At 44.3% G+C, this 17,003-nt stretch overlaps 1 protein-coding gene across 1 annotated transcript; it reads right to left on the minus strand.

Annotated features, from left to right (window-relative positions):
* Positions 1-981: 981 nt before the first annotated feature.
* LOC119364423 lies at positions 982-6,513 on the minus strand. Its single transcript, XM_037629895.1, has 6 exons — positions 6,204-6,513; positions 5,943-6,111; positions 5,629-5,736; positions 4,635-4,752; positions 3,904-3,996; positions 982-1,333 (listed from the first exon to the last, which is right to left on the minus strand). The coding sequence occupies exons 1-6, from the start codon at positions 6,242-6,244 to the stop codon at positions 1,275-1,277; spliced, it is 588 nt and encodes a 195-aa protein (XP_037485792.1). The 5' UTR covers positions 6,245-6,513; the 3' UTR covers positions 982-1,274.
* Between the last annotated feature and the right edge of the window lie 10,490 nt (positions 6,514-17,003).

The raw sequence follows: 17,003 nt of genomic DNA on the forward strand, positions 1-17,003 counted from the left end.
ATGATGAGATGTATGTACACATTTTAATTTCATAGCACAAAATACTTGCTACCATGTTCGCAGAGACCCATTTGAAATCATGTACGCAAATGACGCAGAGACCCACTAACATGTGTGCTTTAAAAAAACATGTATCAGTAGACTTGTTCATGGGCAGGCATATATGCCAACTTTAACTTCATAAGCAAGTATTGTGAACAAAATTACCCATTGCGCCAAATGACACAAGGTTCCAGTTCAAACCCAGAGTTATCTGCAAAATAGTGTTTTCCAATGTAGCAATTGTTTGTATCTTCATAATGCTTAAAGGTATGAATGATTCTTTTAAAATATGCAATGTCATTTTCAGCCTACTAATATCAAGATGTAATTAGGCAAGAGAAAGAATGATTGTAATTATCTTCCTTATTCAAACAGTTGAGAACTTGAAGCAAAATGAAACTACAGCCCAATTTAACAAAGAACTTAAAGCCATTATTTTTCTCAACTTAGGCGTATATGATCTGAACAGAGAATTATTTGCATATCAAAGCCTTTATTTGGTGATAAAGTTTCTCCCCTATGTAACGTATCCTTCACAATGTTAACATGGATAAGTAATACTCCCTCCATCACAAAATATATGACATTTTTGCATGCTATCATTTACATGAAGGATCTCCCAGAACCTATGGAATAAAATTGGGTACAGAACCTTTTTTTAGAGCAAGAGTGCCATCGCCAAAAAGGACACAGAGACCCATTGAATCCATAGAAAATTCATAGTTTAGTTGTGGGCAAGCTCCATATGTACATTGAAAAGAAAACTCATAGTTTAGTTGTGGGCAAGCACATATGGTAACAAATTTAACCCCTCTTAACGAAAAAAAGAACAAAGGTTTGTTGTCTACAATAAGAATGTTGGCTTCCTGTCTACAATAAGACATATAATAACATTACTCATTGCGCCAAATGGGGCAAGGTCCCATTTCAAATCAAGAGTTATGTGAAAATAAATAAATGCTTGATAATTTGGCAATGACATCCTTTTAATAATCAAAATTACAAGAAACATAGCCTCAAACTATGTAATAGCAAAATGCGGGTATTCTCTCTATACAATTTTGCTATGTTAGCTGGAACTTAGGAATCCATGACACACTTTGTCCTTGATGCGTTGTTGGTAAACTCTAAAAGTGCAAACATGAAATGACAAATCAATTCTGGATTCTCGTGTAAGGTGGTTTATTGGAGTAGCAAGCTTTCTCCAGGGCACCACAGACAACTTGAATATTCTAGATGTGTTTTCCAAGTTGTAGAATCCGCATCAGGTAATCATGTGAGTCTATATAACCTGTAGGCAACATTCATCAACAAAGGTACCTAGTGAGAAATCGGATAACAAAAGAAATACTTTCAACCAAGTCTAGAGGAACACATAGTATGCCCAGGAACTTTTCACTGAAGTAACAATGCAATTATTCATAGCATGTTTGTTCTAGAACCTAGCTATTCTTTCGGCAATTGCGGAGACATAATTATACGGAAAAGGGATACACTCCTACTCAACCTCAGGAAAGAACCATCAGTGTTATTCAGCGTTTAGCCTTTGTACAGTAATAACATGTGCGTATTCATCCTATTTTTCTTCTACCTTACCAAATAAACTGGCCTCAATCTTACATAAATTATTTTTTAATCTAGTCAGCTGCTCAAATGTATGAACTAAAATTTAAGTTTCTAGCAATATAGAGGTCATCTTAAAAACATCAGCATACTAAATGAGGATGGAAACAACAACACACAACCCGCTCACGCAACCAAAAAATAAGCAGCGCATGATAAAGGAACACACAAATGCAACACTGAGTAAGTCCGAATGAGAGGACGACCAATCAGTCAAAACATACATATATATAGGATGCACTGAAATCGGTAAACTATTATTAAGCGAAAAGAGTTGTCTAAATTTCGGAAAAAATGACAACAACATGAACATGTACAATTCTAAGAGAAATGAAAACCCAATTTCTCGTACTTTTTTAACTTTTGGCCATGGGCATGTTTTTCATGCATTCAGCAACACTAAGAGACAAATACGTGAGCGCACATGCTTTGGTATTACGAAACTACTCATTTCGGTTATAGACAATGGTATTAGGAAACTACAATCATTTCGGTTATACACAATGCAGACCATAAGTTGGCAACTATACTTGCAAAGAAAGACAAAATTTAAAATGTGGAGAACAAAGTAAAGAGGTAATACATGGTATTGCAAGCAAGAAAGCAGGAAGTAGTGCTACTAATTCAGCTTATATACATAGCAAATGTAGCTTATGTAGAGCAGTGGTGAATCCATTATGAACAATAATTTAGATTTATGCATATAGTAATGCCAATGTTTGACAAAATATGTAATTCATATGATTTCCCTCCCCAACTGTTATAGATGAGCATACTCCTACATAGGATTATTTACAAATTATCTAAATTAGATCCACAGTAATAAAACCTAGAAGCAACCTCGACAACAAAGAAGATATTAGAAATACAGACTGCAAGTTAAACAAAGCCAGGCGCATCAAATTTTACATCTAGTTCTGAAATTTTTATCATTCCATATTACTCCAGATAGTTAGTTATTTTAGACAAACTAACTCTGCTAATGGATTAAAAAACACATAACCTTTTCACAAAAGAATATAAGGTTTAGTGGTTTAAACATTTACTTCCTCAAATATCCAATACTAATTGCTCCAAACGACAAGTGCTATCTTTCAATCCCCCCTTCCTAGTCAAGTGGTAGACCATCACACTGGAACTGCTATAGGGCTTATAGCCTCATGCTAAAGACAAGCAAAAATTGTTCTTAGTAAATTCTCAGCAAAAAACTATGACATGCCGCCTGGGCACTTCTAATGAGGGGCGGGGTCCAAACCCCAGGCCCCAATTCCATTTCTGAAATTGAGTTCAGTATCATCTCGTCATCCTCATGAGCACTCCCGTCCAGGTACATAAAGAAGGAAAACAATGTCACTTACATTAGGAAATACCTACAGGATCCATGTGTAGAGGTAGTGAGGCACTTGAAATTGTCCCAAAAGACATATCTTGAAGAGCGGCAAGAAGCAGTTGTTTTTCAAGATCAAAGGGCCAAACATAGAACTACACATGCAGCAAAAACTACACTCCCATGTATTGCCAACACTGCACATACATAGCTAAAATAACTAATCTGGACGAGTCTATCATATGGCCGTAATAATATAAGGATTCATGAGAGTTAAAGATATTTATACCTTTCAAAAATATAGGCGCCAGGTAGCTAAGAAAAAACTAAAATGTTGCACGCCATGATGCCTCTACTCCCTCGAAAAATGGATGGTGTACCATGAAATTCAACATAATATCCAATTAACTTTTGTTAAAATCATGATTGTGTTTCTTTAGTTGTTCTGAGCATACTAAAACAAGATAAATTTTGCAGACAAACTTTGACACCTGAAGGCCTACACATGAGCTTGTCAAGTCCACTTGGTAAGCTGGAAAGTTCTTACAAATGCTGAACTATTCATCAAATTGCATCTCTCCTATTCTACTCAAATAATATTTTATATATATCATTGGTTTAAGAAGCTAGGCACCCAATTGGCCCCTACTGTATCTTTTTGTGTATACCATTGGTCTATTTTATTTTAGATCATTATCACCATTAATACTTGCTCCAAACATCACAACTGAAAATGAAGAAATCGGAGAAAATCAGAGAAGGGCGACCTCACTGTCCATGGCTAAGCAAACTTGTCAGGGAAAAGCGTTGTTGGCGCTAAAAATTGAGGCGGCTGAGCCATGGCATGGTTCATTTGATGGTTGGGTTTGAGGGGCATGGCACGCAGGAGACGGCATGGTACAGTAAGGCACCTGCAGGGTTGGGAGCAGGCCGCACTGTCAACCACACTCTGAGTCTTGGTTGCTCGATCCATCCCATTTGTGGTCGTCGGTACTGATAGAAAGCTAGATAAAAATTGTGAACAAAAATAAGTAAAAGCCCCACTTCTGGACAAAGTAAAATAAGCACCTCTGCTACTGTAATGTACATCCATGCAACCCAAACTCTAAGAAATACTCATACCAACACTGATTAACAGTTCTTGAAAGAACATTCCATATTTTTAAACAACAACAGTCCATTAAATATTAATGATATCTAGAAGTTGTAAGCCCATGATACTCCTACTATCTCACTACTAACTATATCCGAGCATTTATTCATAGATCATGCATAGTCATACTATTTTATGTACAGAACCATGCTATATCTTTGTTAAATCAATGCCAATGCATGCACATGCACAAGTCTGAACTAAACAACATATATGATGCATGAATTAAATGTGAAAGAAAACACTGAATTTGTAGCTTGATGTGTGAGAGAATTAACTGACCAATAGTTCTGTACATTCAGCAAGATATAGATGACAGCATTCAGGAATATTTGTATGCTTTTTCTACCTGTGAAATATTTGTATTGTTTGACCATGATGTATTTTGTCTAAGTAGACAATGATATACTGAACTTACTGACAAGTGTCAAATTCTTGGTTTATTAGACATCTAACTAAGGAATACACAGGGACAGTTCAGAACATTACCACTGCAATGCGCATGTTTTGCATTTAGACAACAAGTGCGGATCATCAGTCCCAACACCAGGACGCTCGATTTCGCACGGGTCTCCTTTTCCTTATCTAAATCCCGTCCGAAGCTTCCCTACAGAGAAAGAAAGAGCATCACTGCTGTAGCTACCCATGGTACTATATATAGATGGATGGAAGCAAGACTAAAAATAAAAATAATAGAGCAGATAGTTTATTTAGTATAACACTTTTTTTCTTTTTGAAGGATTTAGAACAGCAGTTAGGGCCAATGGAACTCCATTTTGCAGATCAGGTGTTTGAGCTGATATACCAAGTTAAACTATCCATGTTTAGGGTCATCCCATCAGGGCATTTGAAAAACTGCTATGAAGAAGAGTTAACTTCTTTAATCAACCTTGTAGAGTGATGTATTTATCAAGGAACGGAACAACATTCAGAGCTGTACGAATATGCAGAAAACTACACAAATACACAAGCAATCAAGTTGTTGTAAAGCAAAACTCGGATTGGGAAAGACAAGTTCAATGATTATCTAAAGTTACAGGAGTTTAGTTATCTACCCAAAAGAGTGAATTAATATGCAGTATAAAGACAAACTTATGGATAGGAAGGCCCATCTTGAAAATCCTACAATTGAAAGGAGGGAAACACATCAAGCAAAGGAACAAAAACCTCCTTTATAAAGGGGACAGGAGCTCTAGGACAAATTGATCCCTTTCTTGACAAGGAAAGAGCAAGGTACCAAACAAACTAAGAATGGCAACAAAAAATCTTTCTATGACTCTAGTCAGGTCAGAGAGCATCTCCTGAGCAGGAACAATAATCCCATTTGCAGTACCTTATCCGAGGCACACAACAAATTTAAAAGCTTAAAAAATTCTATATGGAAGCCTAGCTAGATCTGAGCATTTGGTCGACAGTAATAAACAAAAAAAAATTGCTCATAGACTGGAACCAACAGCACAACCGGAAGGGTGAAGAAGCTCACCCAACAACACAACCGGAGCATAGACTGGGCCCTATCACCCTGCATCCCCGGAGCCTCCGCTAGCACACTCATTTTCGCCTGGGTCTCATGTACAGCAGTCAACTCTCCCTGATACAATGAAATTTGGTTAGCTTCAGCACGCCACTTGTATGCTGAGCACTAACGCAAATACACATAATTAAAGGCACAAAAATATCCAAAGATGTAGATATAGCTAATTAGTAAGCGGGAACAGAAGGGTCATTTCTGAACGAAGCTGAAGCTGGACAACACAATGTACTGATAGGCACGTAGATCTGGGTGAGAGCAGTTACCTTGTTGTGCTCCGCGACGAGCCACGACTCGAATGCCGAGAAGAGCAGCGATGTTGCAATGCCTCCAAGCACACGGCCAATCATCAGAATCATGTACTGCGGCGAGTGCTTCATGATGCAGCTGATGATGTAGGTGATGCAGTAGGTGATGCACGCCCTCTTCCTTCCCCTGCGAACGACCACCCAAACCCTCATCAGCCATCGGGGCATACTGACGAAATCAACGCAACTCCGCCAAGGAAGGAAGGGGCAACCACGCACTGCTTGTCGGCGAGCGACCCGACGATGGTGCCGAAGAGCATGGAGGAGCCGAAGCCGGCGATGAAGAGGCGGCCAATGTCGCCCTTGTCGAACCCGTACTGGCTGTAGAGGTAGTACACGTAGGGCCCCTGCAGCCCTGCTGCGCCTCCACCCCGACCCGGCCGCCAGCATGGGGCCCAAGTGACGGGAGATGGTCTGTCGTGATGACGAATGAGGGAGGATGGAGGAGGAGGGAGGAGGGGGGAGGCCAGAGGTGCGGGGAAGGAGAGGAGGCGGCAGAGGCGAGCGGGGGGAAGGGGGCGGCGGCATGGGGGAGGATAGGAGCGAGCGGGGAGGAGAACGAGGCGGAGTGGGCACGAAAAGGGTTGGCGGCTAGGGTTTCTACGCGCGTGCGCACGCCGTGCGGCCGCCCGCACCCAAAAAACTGGCACCCAGCCAATCCGATCCAGCGCGAGGGCCAGAAGTCATTCCCCGGCCAGGATCTACCGCACGGTGAAAATGCACAAGTCAATCCGCAGCGAAGATCCAACGAGCAGGAACCAAAAAAAGACCACGCTGACCACAATCGAACGGCCATCGAAGGAAGCGATCAGGGCAGCCCTGTCTATGCGAGTTGGCTAGCCTCTGTTTTGTTTTAAATTCGTTCCGTGAATAGAAGATGTTCTCGTTCCTAACAACGAAAATACCCAGATGTTTTGTTTCCTGCGCTTTTGCTCGCAGTTCGGACATGCACATCGATGCATGCGTACCCAGAAAAAGGAACCCCTAACGAAACTATTCTCTTTGGAAGATGTTTCTTACTATCTATGTAATATAACATAACTAGTTGGGTATTTGTCTGTTCAAGCACTTATGACCCCTACGTCTGGTTTCCACGCATGCCCCGTTTTTCATAACTGTGTGGGTATTCGCATACACCCCGGACTGTCGAATCCGGGGGCTGAAGCGAAAAGGTCCGCCATGACAAATGATTTTCAATCTAGCTAGAAAGTACATGAGCCCATTCAGAATTACAAAATCATGCTGACTGGCTCTACTCTTCCTCTATACCATCCAACAGGCTGTCTAGCTTACAATCCTGCTGGGGATACTTCGCAGCTAATGCTACTTGATCATATACCAAACTAACGGGTATCTCTTGTCCATCTGGCCCAGCAGGTCCAACTTCGGCCATATGGTTTGGGTTAGCCTTGGCGTATCGCGTATTCACCATGGCCCACGCTTCTCTCGCGCCTTGACGACAGGCTGATATCTTCCATAATCGGAAGCGTCGTCGTGCCCCTTTGAGCATCTCTACAAGTTCGCCCATGCCTGCAGGCAGGGAAGCGGATGGCCACAAAGCCTGGGCAATAGCCCGCATCACCTGTCGAGCTCGTTCGTGCAATTGTGAAAGCTCTTGTAGCATATCGTCTGCGGAGCCAGGCATCTCTTCACCTAGGCGCCCCGTCATCATACCTGCAAACATAACTCAGTCAATATGCCTCCTCGCTGACCTATGCCACAGTTTGTTCAAGCACTTACTATAAATGTCGCATCGAAGCTTCCGGTTCTCCTTCACGGAGTCCGCGAGCTGAGCCCAAACATCTTTCAATTTGACACTCAGTTTGAGATTAGCATCTTGCAGCTTGTTCTTCGCCTGAATAGACTGCGTCAGCAAACGCTCGCCCGCCTTCAGTTGACTTTGAAGATGCAGCTCATTACCTCCTACATTCTCCGGATTTTCTCCGGGATTATCTGCCAAATATTTCGTCAGATTTATACAACATGCCGAACACACAAACTGGTAGAAGAATCATTACCAGAAGAAATCTTTTTGGATCCCTCTTGTTCGGCTACGTTAGCCTTCATTTGAGTCTTACACTCCTCCAGCTCTTGAGACAACTGGGCGTTCTTCTCTACAAGAACATATGCATTTAATGATCCTTAAATCAGTTGTGCCAACTGTTTCAAGTCTCAGGGGCTACTACTATACATACTTATTAAAATTCTCTTACCCGTATATCCTTCACATACTGGTTCGTTGCTCTGGCAAGTCCATCTTGAGCAGCACGGATATAGGCGTGTCCGAAATTAAAGGTGTTGAACGCCTCTTCAGAAAAAATACCACCGCGGAGTACGGCCCGTCGGCGCCGGTGATTCATGGCGCTCTCCACTTCTGAATTTGTGGTAGAAAGCATATCTGTATCCTCCGCAGGAGGACAGTTTGGCACTATCCCCACATCAGCCTCCGCTTGGGAATCCGGTCCAGGAATCCGGCTGCTGGAGGCATGGCTGGTAGGATCCCCGGACACAGTCCGGCGTTTCCAGACATGACGTAATTAAAGCTGTCATGTCTCTACAAATCACTAAAGAAATCACGGGGCAAGTTCAATGAGTACCTCTACGCCTGCATAGTGCTCCTGACCGCCTTCCTTTTAAGCCTACTTTGTCTAGGCGCCTCTTGCTGAGATGCCCCCGCGGGTTCCGCACGGTGTCTCGACTGCCGTTTCTAAAAAAACACGGCGTATGATCATAAGGTACGGCAAAACTAAGGAATCCTTTCGAAAAGTTGAAGCCCCGACATTTACTTACATGCAACACAGGAAGCAGTCCGGGATAATCCGCGATGATGGACACCAAAGAGCCGCCACTGCTTGCCTGATAAAATGTCTCGTCAACGAATTCCATGGATATGTCCGGATCTTCTTCAAGTCCGGGGTCGAGAGCCCGGTCGGGATCCTCTGGCTGCGGAGAGGGGCTGTTGAACTCTTTCACAACCCTTCTTAGTTCCTGTTTTTGAAAAAATAGGGCAAATAATTGTGCTCAAGAAGGTGAGAACGAGTAGAGTCGAAAAATAAATAACAACTTACCCAGCTTCAGGGTTGTACATGGAAAATCCATCCCACGGTTTAATGCGGAGGAACTCCTCTTCTTCTCCCTTGTACAATTCGGATAGTATCCTCGCCAAAGATGTGGCGGAGTCTGGACCTTTGGGACCGCAGCAGGAGGCATCGTCTTCTGCATTGAAGTGCCACATGGGTTTTCCCCTATATTGAAGTGGCTGCACTCCCCTTATAATACATATTGACATGACTTCAATTATTGTCAATCCTGATTTGGCTAGGGTTTGTATTCGGCTAATCAGATAGAAGACTTCCCTGTTTTCCTCCTCCTAAGGGCTCCGAGGGCGCCAACTTTGGCGTTTCTTCAGTGGAGTATTGGTGAACTCAGGAAGGCCCGTTCGGACTGGGTCCGGAAGGGGAACGTCATCAACATAAAACCACTCCGAGGGCCAGTCTTCGAACGCCTTCTTTGGAGTACCGGACAGGTATCCGGTCTGGGTGATGCACCATATTTTGGATCCGCCCACTTGATATATAGACCCCTCCTGGTTGCGGGGACGAGGCAGAATAACCTCTTCCATAGCTCAAAATGTGCTTCACAGCCCAGGAACAGCTCGCAAAGGGCAACATAGCCCGCGATATGCAGTATGGAGGCAGGGGGTAAAGATTATGCAACTAGAGGCCGTAGAACTCCAGGAGCCCGCGGAGGAATGGGTGGATTGGAAACCCGACGCCTCTTAGCAGATACATGACAAGGCATACCCGCTCCCCCAGAGAAGGGTTGGGGAATCTCTCCGCTTGCTCCCAGCCATTATAGGTGGCTAATACGGATCGGACAGGGACCATGTATGCGGGTGGAAGAAACCCTTTGGTCTGCAGCTCTATTAGGCGGCTGTGAGGGATGGAACACTTTTCCCAATCCCCTCGCTTCCAGCTAGGGGAGTGGCGAGCGGGGCTGCGGTGACTGGTCATGATGGGGTGGCCTCTTTTGGGCGCGCTCTGCAGAATGCTTGCTTGGGGGAAGATGGTGTGATTTGGATCTAAAGATCCCTGTCTCCTCAAATAGACGGTTCATCTACGGGATTAGGGTGTCAAATGAAAAAATGCCCCGGCCCCTCGCCTTCGATCGACACGTGGAGGTGGCCATTATTGAAGCACAGAAGCCGAGGAGTACAACCTTACTGGGAGGCTGGACACTATTCCCCATGATGGGTGCACCGGATTTGGAGAAGAACCCGCCTTGCAATGCCGAAGACAATCTGCATGCCGGACTCATTGTCATTGAAGCCTGGTTCGGGGGCTACTGAGGGAGTCCTAGATAAGGGGGTATCCGGACAGCCGGACTATGTACTTTGGCTGGACAGTTGGACTATGAAGATACGAGATAGAAGACTTCGTCCCATGTCCGGATGGGACTCTCCTTGGCGTGGAAGGCAAGCTTGGCGATTCGGATGTAGGTCTCCTCCTCTGTAAACTGACTCTGTGTAACCCTAGCCCCCTCCAGTGTCTATATAAACCGGAGGGTTTAGTCCGTAGGAATCATCATCATCAACAATCATACCATAGGCTAGCTTCTAGGGTTTAGCCTCTCTGATCTCGTGGTAGATCAACTCTTCTAATACTCATATCATCAAGATCAATCAAGCAGGAAGTAGGGTATTACCTCCATCGAGAGGGCCCGAACCTGGGTAAACATCGTGTCCCCATTCTCCTGTTACCATTAGCCTTAGACGCATAGTTCGCGACCCCTACCCGAGATCCGCCGGTTTTGACACCGACACCCACCGGGCCTTTGCCCGTGCAAAGATGCATTGGGCCAAAATGGATGCAGAGAAGCTGGTGAAGGATGGACCACCGGAGGGTAAGGCGCACCGCTACCCCGAGAAATATTATGATGGCGTTATGAAAGGCACTCATCTTGTGGCCGATGAATGTACCAAGGACATAATTTTTGAGTGAATGTACCCATGCCATTCTGTAATATGAAAACAAATTCGTGTGTGTGATGTAACGCTTTTTGATTTAAAATATTACCTTCTGTGCGGCTGTTTATAAAATTCTAAAAGTAGGCCAGTCGTCGGCTTCCGGCCCCATGTAACTAGTACTGGGGTGTTCGTGGAAAACCCAAACACTCTTTATCCAAATTCTTGGTCCTTTAAGGAGGTGTTTAGCGTAGTGAACCAGGCAATCGGAATATGCGGCTTTATAACTCTCACTTAGCCATAGAAGTCTATAATTTTAAATTTCGGCGAAGCCCCTAGTATTCGGAAGGCCGAACTTGGGGTGCTATACACGCCTAAATCGGACAAGGCCGATTCCTCGCCTTAAGCGGAAAAATCTTTAAGGATTCAGGACCTCTCGAATAGCGACCGGCTCTCGCCGCATCATGACAGTCAGTTTTTGGCTTTCTCTACTGAGGTGCTCGTCCAAAAGAACCGGGACACAATCACAGCAATTCTCCATGTGCTACCTTAGCCGATATAACGGAACGTAAGGTACCAAAACAAGGGAGCCGGGCAAACCCAACTATTGACCCAAGACATGATTCGGAGCTGATGCATATAATGCTATAAGTTCAGGGTGCCGCACTGTCGAAAGTGTTCGGACTTTTCTTGCCGTGTTATGGGGCACAATAAAAGCCCCTGGCAAACTGAACGTACCAAAGTGTACGGATGCAATATTAAATAAACAGTCAAGGGAAAATATGAAGATAGTAATAATAAGCTGACGTTGTACATTGTTTCCCGTTGTTATTTAAATAATACGTCAAAGTGTATGTGTACAATTAATGCGTTAAGCAGAAAAAATAGGACTATTTGACATGTCCTATCTAAGGGCAGGCCGCATGCGGGTATGTAAAATAGGTATAACGATCATTAACATGTCCTATCCAAGAATTTGGATAAAGAGTGTTTGGGTTTTCCACGAACACCCCAGTACTAGTTACATGGGGGCGGAAGCCGACGACTGGCCTACTTTCAGAATTTTATAAACAGCCGCACAGAAGGTAATATTTTAAATCAAAAGGCGTTACATCACGCACACGAATTTGTTTTCATATTACAGAACGGCATGGGTACATTCACTCAAAAATTATGTCCTTGGTACATTCATCGGCCACAAGACGAGTGCCTTTCATAACGCCATCATAATATTTCTCGGGGTAGCGGTGCGCCTTACCCTCCGGTGGTCCATCCTTCACTAGCTTCTCTGCATCCATTTTGGCCCAATGCATCTTTGCACGGGCAAAGGCCCGACGGGTGTCGGTGTCAAAACCGGCGGATCTCGGGTAGGGGGTCCCGAACTGTGCGTCTAAGGCTAATGGTAACAGGAGGCCGGGGACACGATGTTTACCCAGGTTCGGGCCCTCTCGATGGAGGTAATACCCTACTTCCAGCTTGATTGATCTTGATGATATGAGTATTACAAGAGTTGATCTACCACGAGATCGTAGAGGCTAAACCCTAGAAGCTAGCCTATGATTATGATTGTTGTTTTTATCCTACAGACTAAACCCTCCTGTTTATATAGACATCGGAGGGGGCTAGGGTTACACAGAGTCGGTTACAGAGGAGGAGATCTAACATCCAAATCGCCAAGCTTGCCTTCCACGCAAAGGAGAGTCCCATCTGGACACGAGACGAAGTCTTCAATCTTGTATCATCATAGTCCAACAGTCCGGCCAAAGTATATAGTCCGGCTGTCCGGATACCCCCTATTCCAGGACTCACTCAGGGGGCACCACACACGGAAAAAGAACAATTGATGTGCCTTTGGGGTGCCCCCTGCCCATGTATATAAATGAGGGAGGGGAGGAGGCAGCCGGCCTAGGGGGCGCGCCAAGTGTGGGGAGTCCTACTAGGACTCCCTAGTCCTAGTAGGATTCCTCTTTCCTTTTCGGAATAGGAGAATATGAAAAGAGGTGGAGGAGAAGGAGGAAAGGAGGGCCGCGCCCCCACCCCTAGTCCAATTCGGTTTTGGCTAGGGTGGAGTGCGCCTCCACCTGGCTGCCGCCTCCTCTCTTCCACTAAGGCCCATGAAGGCCCACTAATCCCCCGGGGGGGTGCCGGTACTCCGAAAGATGTCTGAACCTATCCGAAACCTTTCTGGTGTCCGAACATAAGCTTCCAATATATAAATCTTTATGTCTCGACCATTTCGAGACTCCTCGTCATGTCCGTGATCTTATCCGGGACTCCAAACAAACTCCGGTCATCAAAAACACATAACTCTTAATAAAATTCATCATCGAACGTTAAGCGTGCGGACCCTACGGGTTCGAGAACTATGTAGACATGATCGAGACACATCTCCGATTAATAACCAATAGTGGAACCTGGATGCTCATATTGGCCCCTACATATTCTACAAAGATCTTTATCGGTCAATCCGCACAACAACATACGTTGTTCCCTTTGTCATCGGTATGTTACTTGCCCGAGATTCGATCGTCGGTATCTTCATACCTAGTTCAATCTCATTACCGACAAGTCTCTTTTCTTGTCCCGTAATGCTTGATCCCGTAACTAACTCATTAGTCACATTGCTTGCAAGGCTTATAGTGATGAGCATTACTGAGAGGGCCCAGAGATACCTCTCCTATACATGGAGTGACAAATCCTATTCTTGATCTATGCCAACCCAACAAACACCGTCAGAGACACCTGTAGAGCATATTTATAATCACCCAGTTATGTTGTGACGTTTGATAGCACACAAGGTGTTCCTCTGGTATTCAGGAGTTGCATAATCTCATAGTTAGAGGAACATGTATAAGTCATGAAGAAAGCAGTAGCAATAAAACTGTAATGATCATAATGCTAAGCAAACGGATGGGTCTTGTCCATCGCATCATTCTCTAATGATGTGATCCCGTTCATCAAATGACAACACATGTCTATGTTTAGGAAACATAACCATCTTTGATTAACGAGCTAGTCAAGTAGAGGCATACTAGGGACACTATGTTTTGTCTATGTATTCACACATGTACTAAGTTTCGGTTAATACAATTCTAGCATGAATAATAAACATTTATCATGATATAAGGAAATATAAATAACAACTTTATTATTGCCTCTAGGGCATATTTCCTTCAGTCTCCCACTTGCACTAGAGTCAATAATCTAGATTACAACGTAATGATTCTAACACCCATGAAGTCTTGGTGCTGATCATGTTTTGCTCGTGGAAGAGGATTAGTCAAAGTGTCTGCAACATTCAGATCCGTATGTATCTTGCAAATCTCTATGTCTCCCTCCGCAACTTGATGGTGGATGGAATTGAAGCGTCTCTTGATGTGGTTGGTTCTCTTGTGAAATCTGGATTCCTTTGCCAAAGCAATTGCTTCAGTATTGTCACAAAAGATTTTCATTGGACCCGACGCACTAGGTATTACACCTAGATCGGAAATGAACTCCTTCATCTAGACTCCTTCAGTTGCTGCTTCTGAAGTAGCTAGGTACTCCGCTTCACACATAGATCCCGCCACGGCGCTCTGCTTGGAACTGCACCAACTGACAGCTCCACCATTCAATATAAATATGTATCCGAATTGCGACTTAGAGTCATACGGATCAGTGTCAAAGCTTGCATTGACGTAATCATTTACGACAAGCTCTTTGTCACCTTCATAAATGAGAAACATATCCTTAGTCCTTTTCAAGTACTTCAGGATGTTCTAGACCGCTGTCCAGTGCTCCACTTCTGGATTACTTTGGTACCTCCCTATTATACTTATAGCAAGGCACACATCAGGTCTGGTACACAACATTGCATACATGATAGAACCTATGGCTGAGGCATAGGGAATGACTATCATTTTCTCTCTATCTTCTGCGGTGGTCGGGCTTTGTGTCTGACTAAACTTCACACCTTGTAACACAGGAAAGAACCCTTTCTTTGACTGATCCATTTTGAAATTCTTCAAAACTTTATCAAGGTATGTGCTTAGTGAAAGTCCAATTAAGTTTCTTGATCTATCTCTAGAGATCTTAATGCCCAATATGTAAGCAGCTTCACCGAGGTCTTTCATTGAAAAATTCTTATTCTAGTATCCTTTTACGCTATCCAGATATTCTGTATTATTTCCAATCAACAATATGTCATCCACATATAATATTAGAAATGCTACAGAGCTCCCATTCACTTGCTTGTAAATACAAGCTTCTCCAAAAGTCTGTATAGAACCATATGCTTTGATCACATTATCAAAGCGTATATTCCAACTCCGAGAGGCTTGCACCAGTCCATAAATGGATCGCTGGAGCTTGCACACTTTGTTAGCACCTTTTGGATCGACAAAACCTTCTGGTTGCATCATATACAACTCTTCTTTAAGAAATCCATTAAGGAATGCAGTTTTGACATCCATTTGCCAAATTTCATAATCATAAAACGCAAAAATTGCTAACATGATTCGGACAGACTTAAGCATCGCTAAGGGTGAGAAGGTCTCATCGTAGTCAACTCATTGAACTTGTCAAAAACCTTTCGCAACAAGTCGAGCTTTGTAGACAGTAAAATTACCGTCAGCATCAGGCTTCTTCTTGAAGATCCATTTATTTTCTATGGCTTCACAATCATTGGGCAAGTCCACCAAAGTCCACACTTTGTTCTCATACACAGATCCCATCTCAAATTTCATGGCTGAGGGAGTCCTGGATTAGGGGGTCCTCGGACAGCCGGACTATATGCTTATGTCGGACTGTTAGGACTGTGAAGATACAAGATTGAAGACTTCGTCCTGTGTCCGGGTGGGACTCTCCTTTGCGTGGAAGGAAAGCTTGGTGATTCGGATGTCTAGATCTCCTTCTATGTAACCGACTCTGTGTAACCCTAGCCCCCTCTGGTGTCTATATAAACCGGAGGGTTTAGTCCATAGGACAACAACAATCATAATCATAGGCTAGCTTCTAGGGTTTAGCCTCTACGATCTCATGGTAGATCAACTCTTGTAATACTCATATCATCAAGATCAATCAAGCAGGAAGTAGGGTGTTACCTCCATCGAGAGGGCCCGAACTTGGGTAAACATCGTGTCCCCCGCCTCCTGTTACCATTAGCCTTAGATGCACAGTTCGGGACCCCCTACCCGAGATCCACCGGTTTTGACACCGACATTGGTGCTTTCATTGAGAGTTCCACTGTGTCCTCACAATAAGGCTTGATGGCTCCTTCAATCATCAGCAATGATGCGGTCTAGGATGAGGTTTTCCTCCCCGGACAGATCTTCATATTCGGCGGCTTCGTACTCCGGGCCAACTCGCTTGGCCATCTGGAGCAGATCGACCGCTACGCCCCTGGCCACCAGGTCAGGTTCGGAAACTTGAACTATACCGCCGACATCCGTGGAGACTTGATCTTCAATGGATTCGAGCCCACGTCAGGAGCACTGAATAATCGCGACGGGCATGACTTAGATCTGCCATCGGACCGTGTTTGGGATATCGCACCTGCGGCTGCTCCGGCCTTCGATCTAGAGCAGATCACGCCATCCGAGGACGGGTGTATGGACCCCGTCATGAAGGCCGTACATTCATCAGCGCTGGAGCCGAACACAGACTTCACCTCCAAAGAGGAAGATGTCATTGGAACCTCGGACTCGCTTCCGATCATAGGTTCCGAACCACGCGCGTCCGTGCCTATCGAATATGATTGGGCACCAATCATGGGTTTACTTCCGTGGATATATTTCAACACTCACCCTTGGGTGGTGTGCTAAATTCATTGAGGTCTCTCTCTCTTTATCAGGAGACTCTTGGCCGAACTATGTTCGGCTTGAGTGGGAAGCGGATGACGAAGAAATTCGTTCCCCACCCACCACCCCCTTAATAGCCACTGTCGATGACTTAACCGACGTGCTCGACTTCGACTCCGAAGACATCGACGGTATGGACAATGATGCAGGAGAAGAACACGAATCACCGCGCACAGGGCGCTGGACAGCCACCTCATTATACGATATATATACATGGTG

The sequence above is a fragment of the Triticum dicoccoides genome, chromosome 2B (assembly GCF_002162155.2).
Source record: "Triticum dicoccoides isolate Atlit2015 ecotype Zavitan chromosome 2B, WEW_v2.0, whole genome shotgun sequence".
Classification (NCBI taxonomy): domain Eukaryota; kingdom Viridiplantae; phylum Streptophyta; class Magnoliopsida; order Poales; family Poaceae; genus Triticum; species Triticum dicoccoides.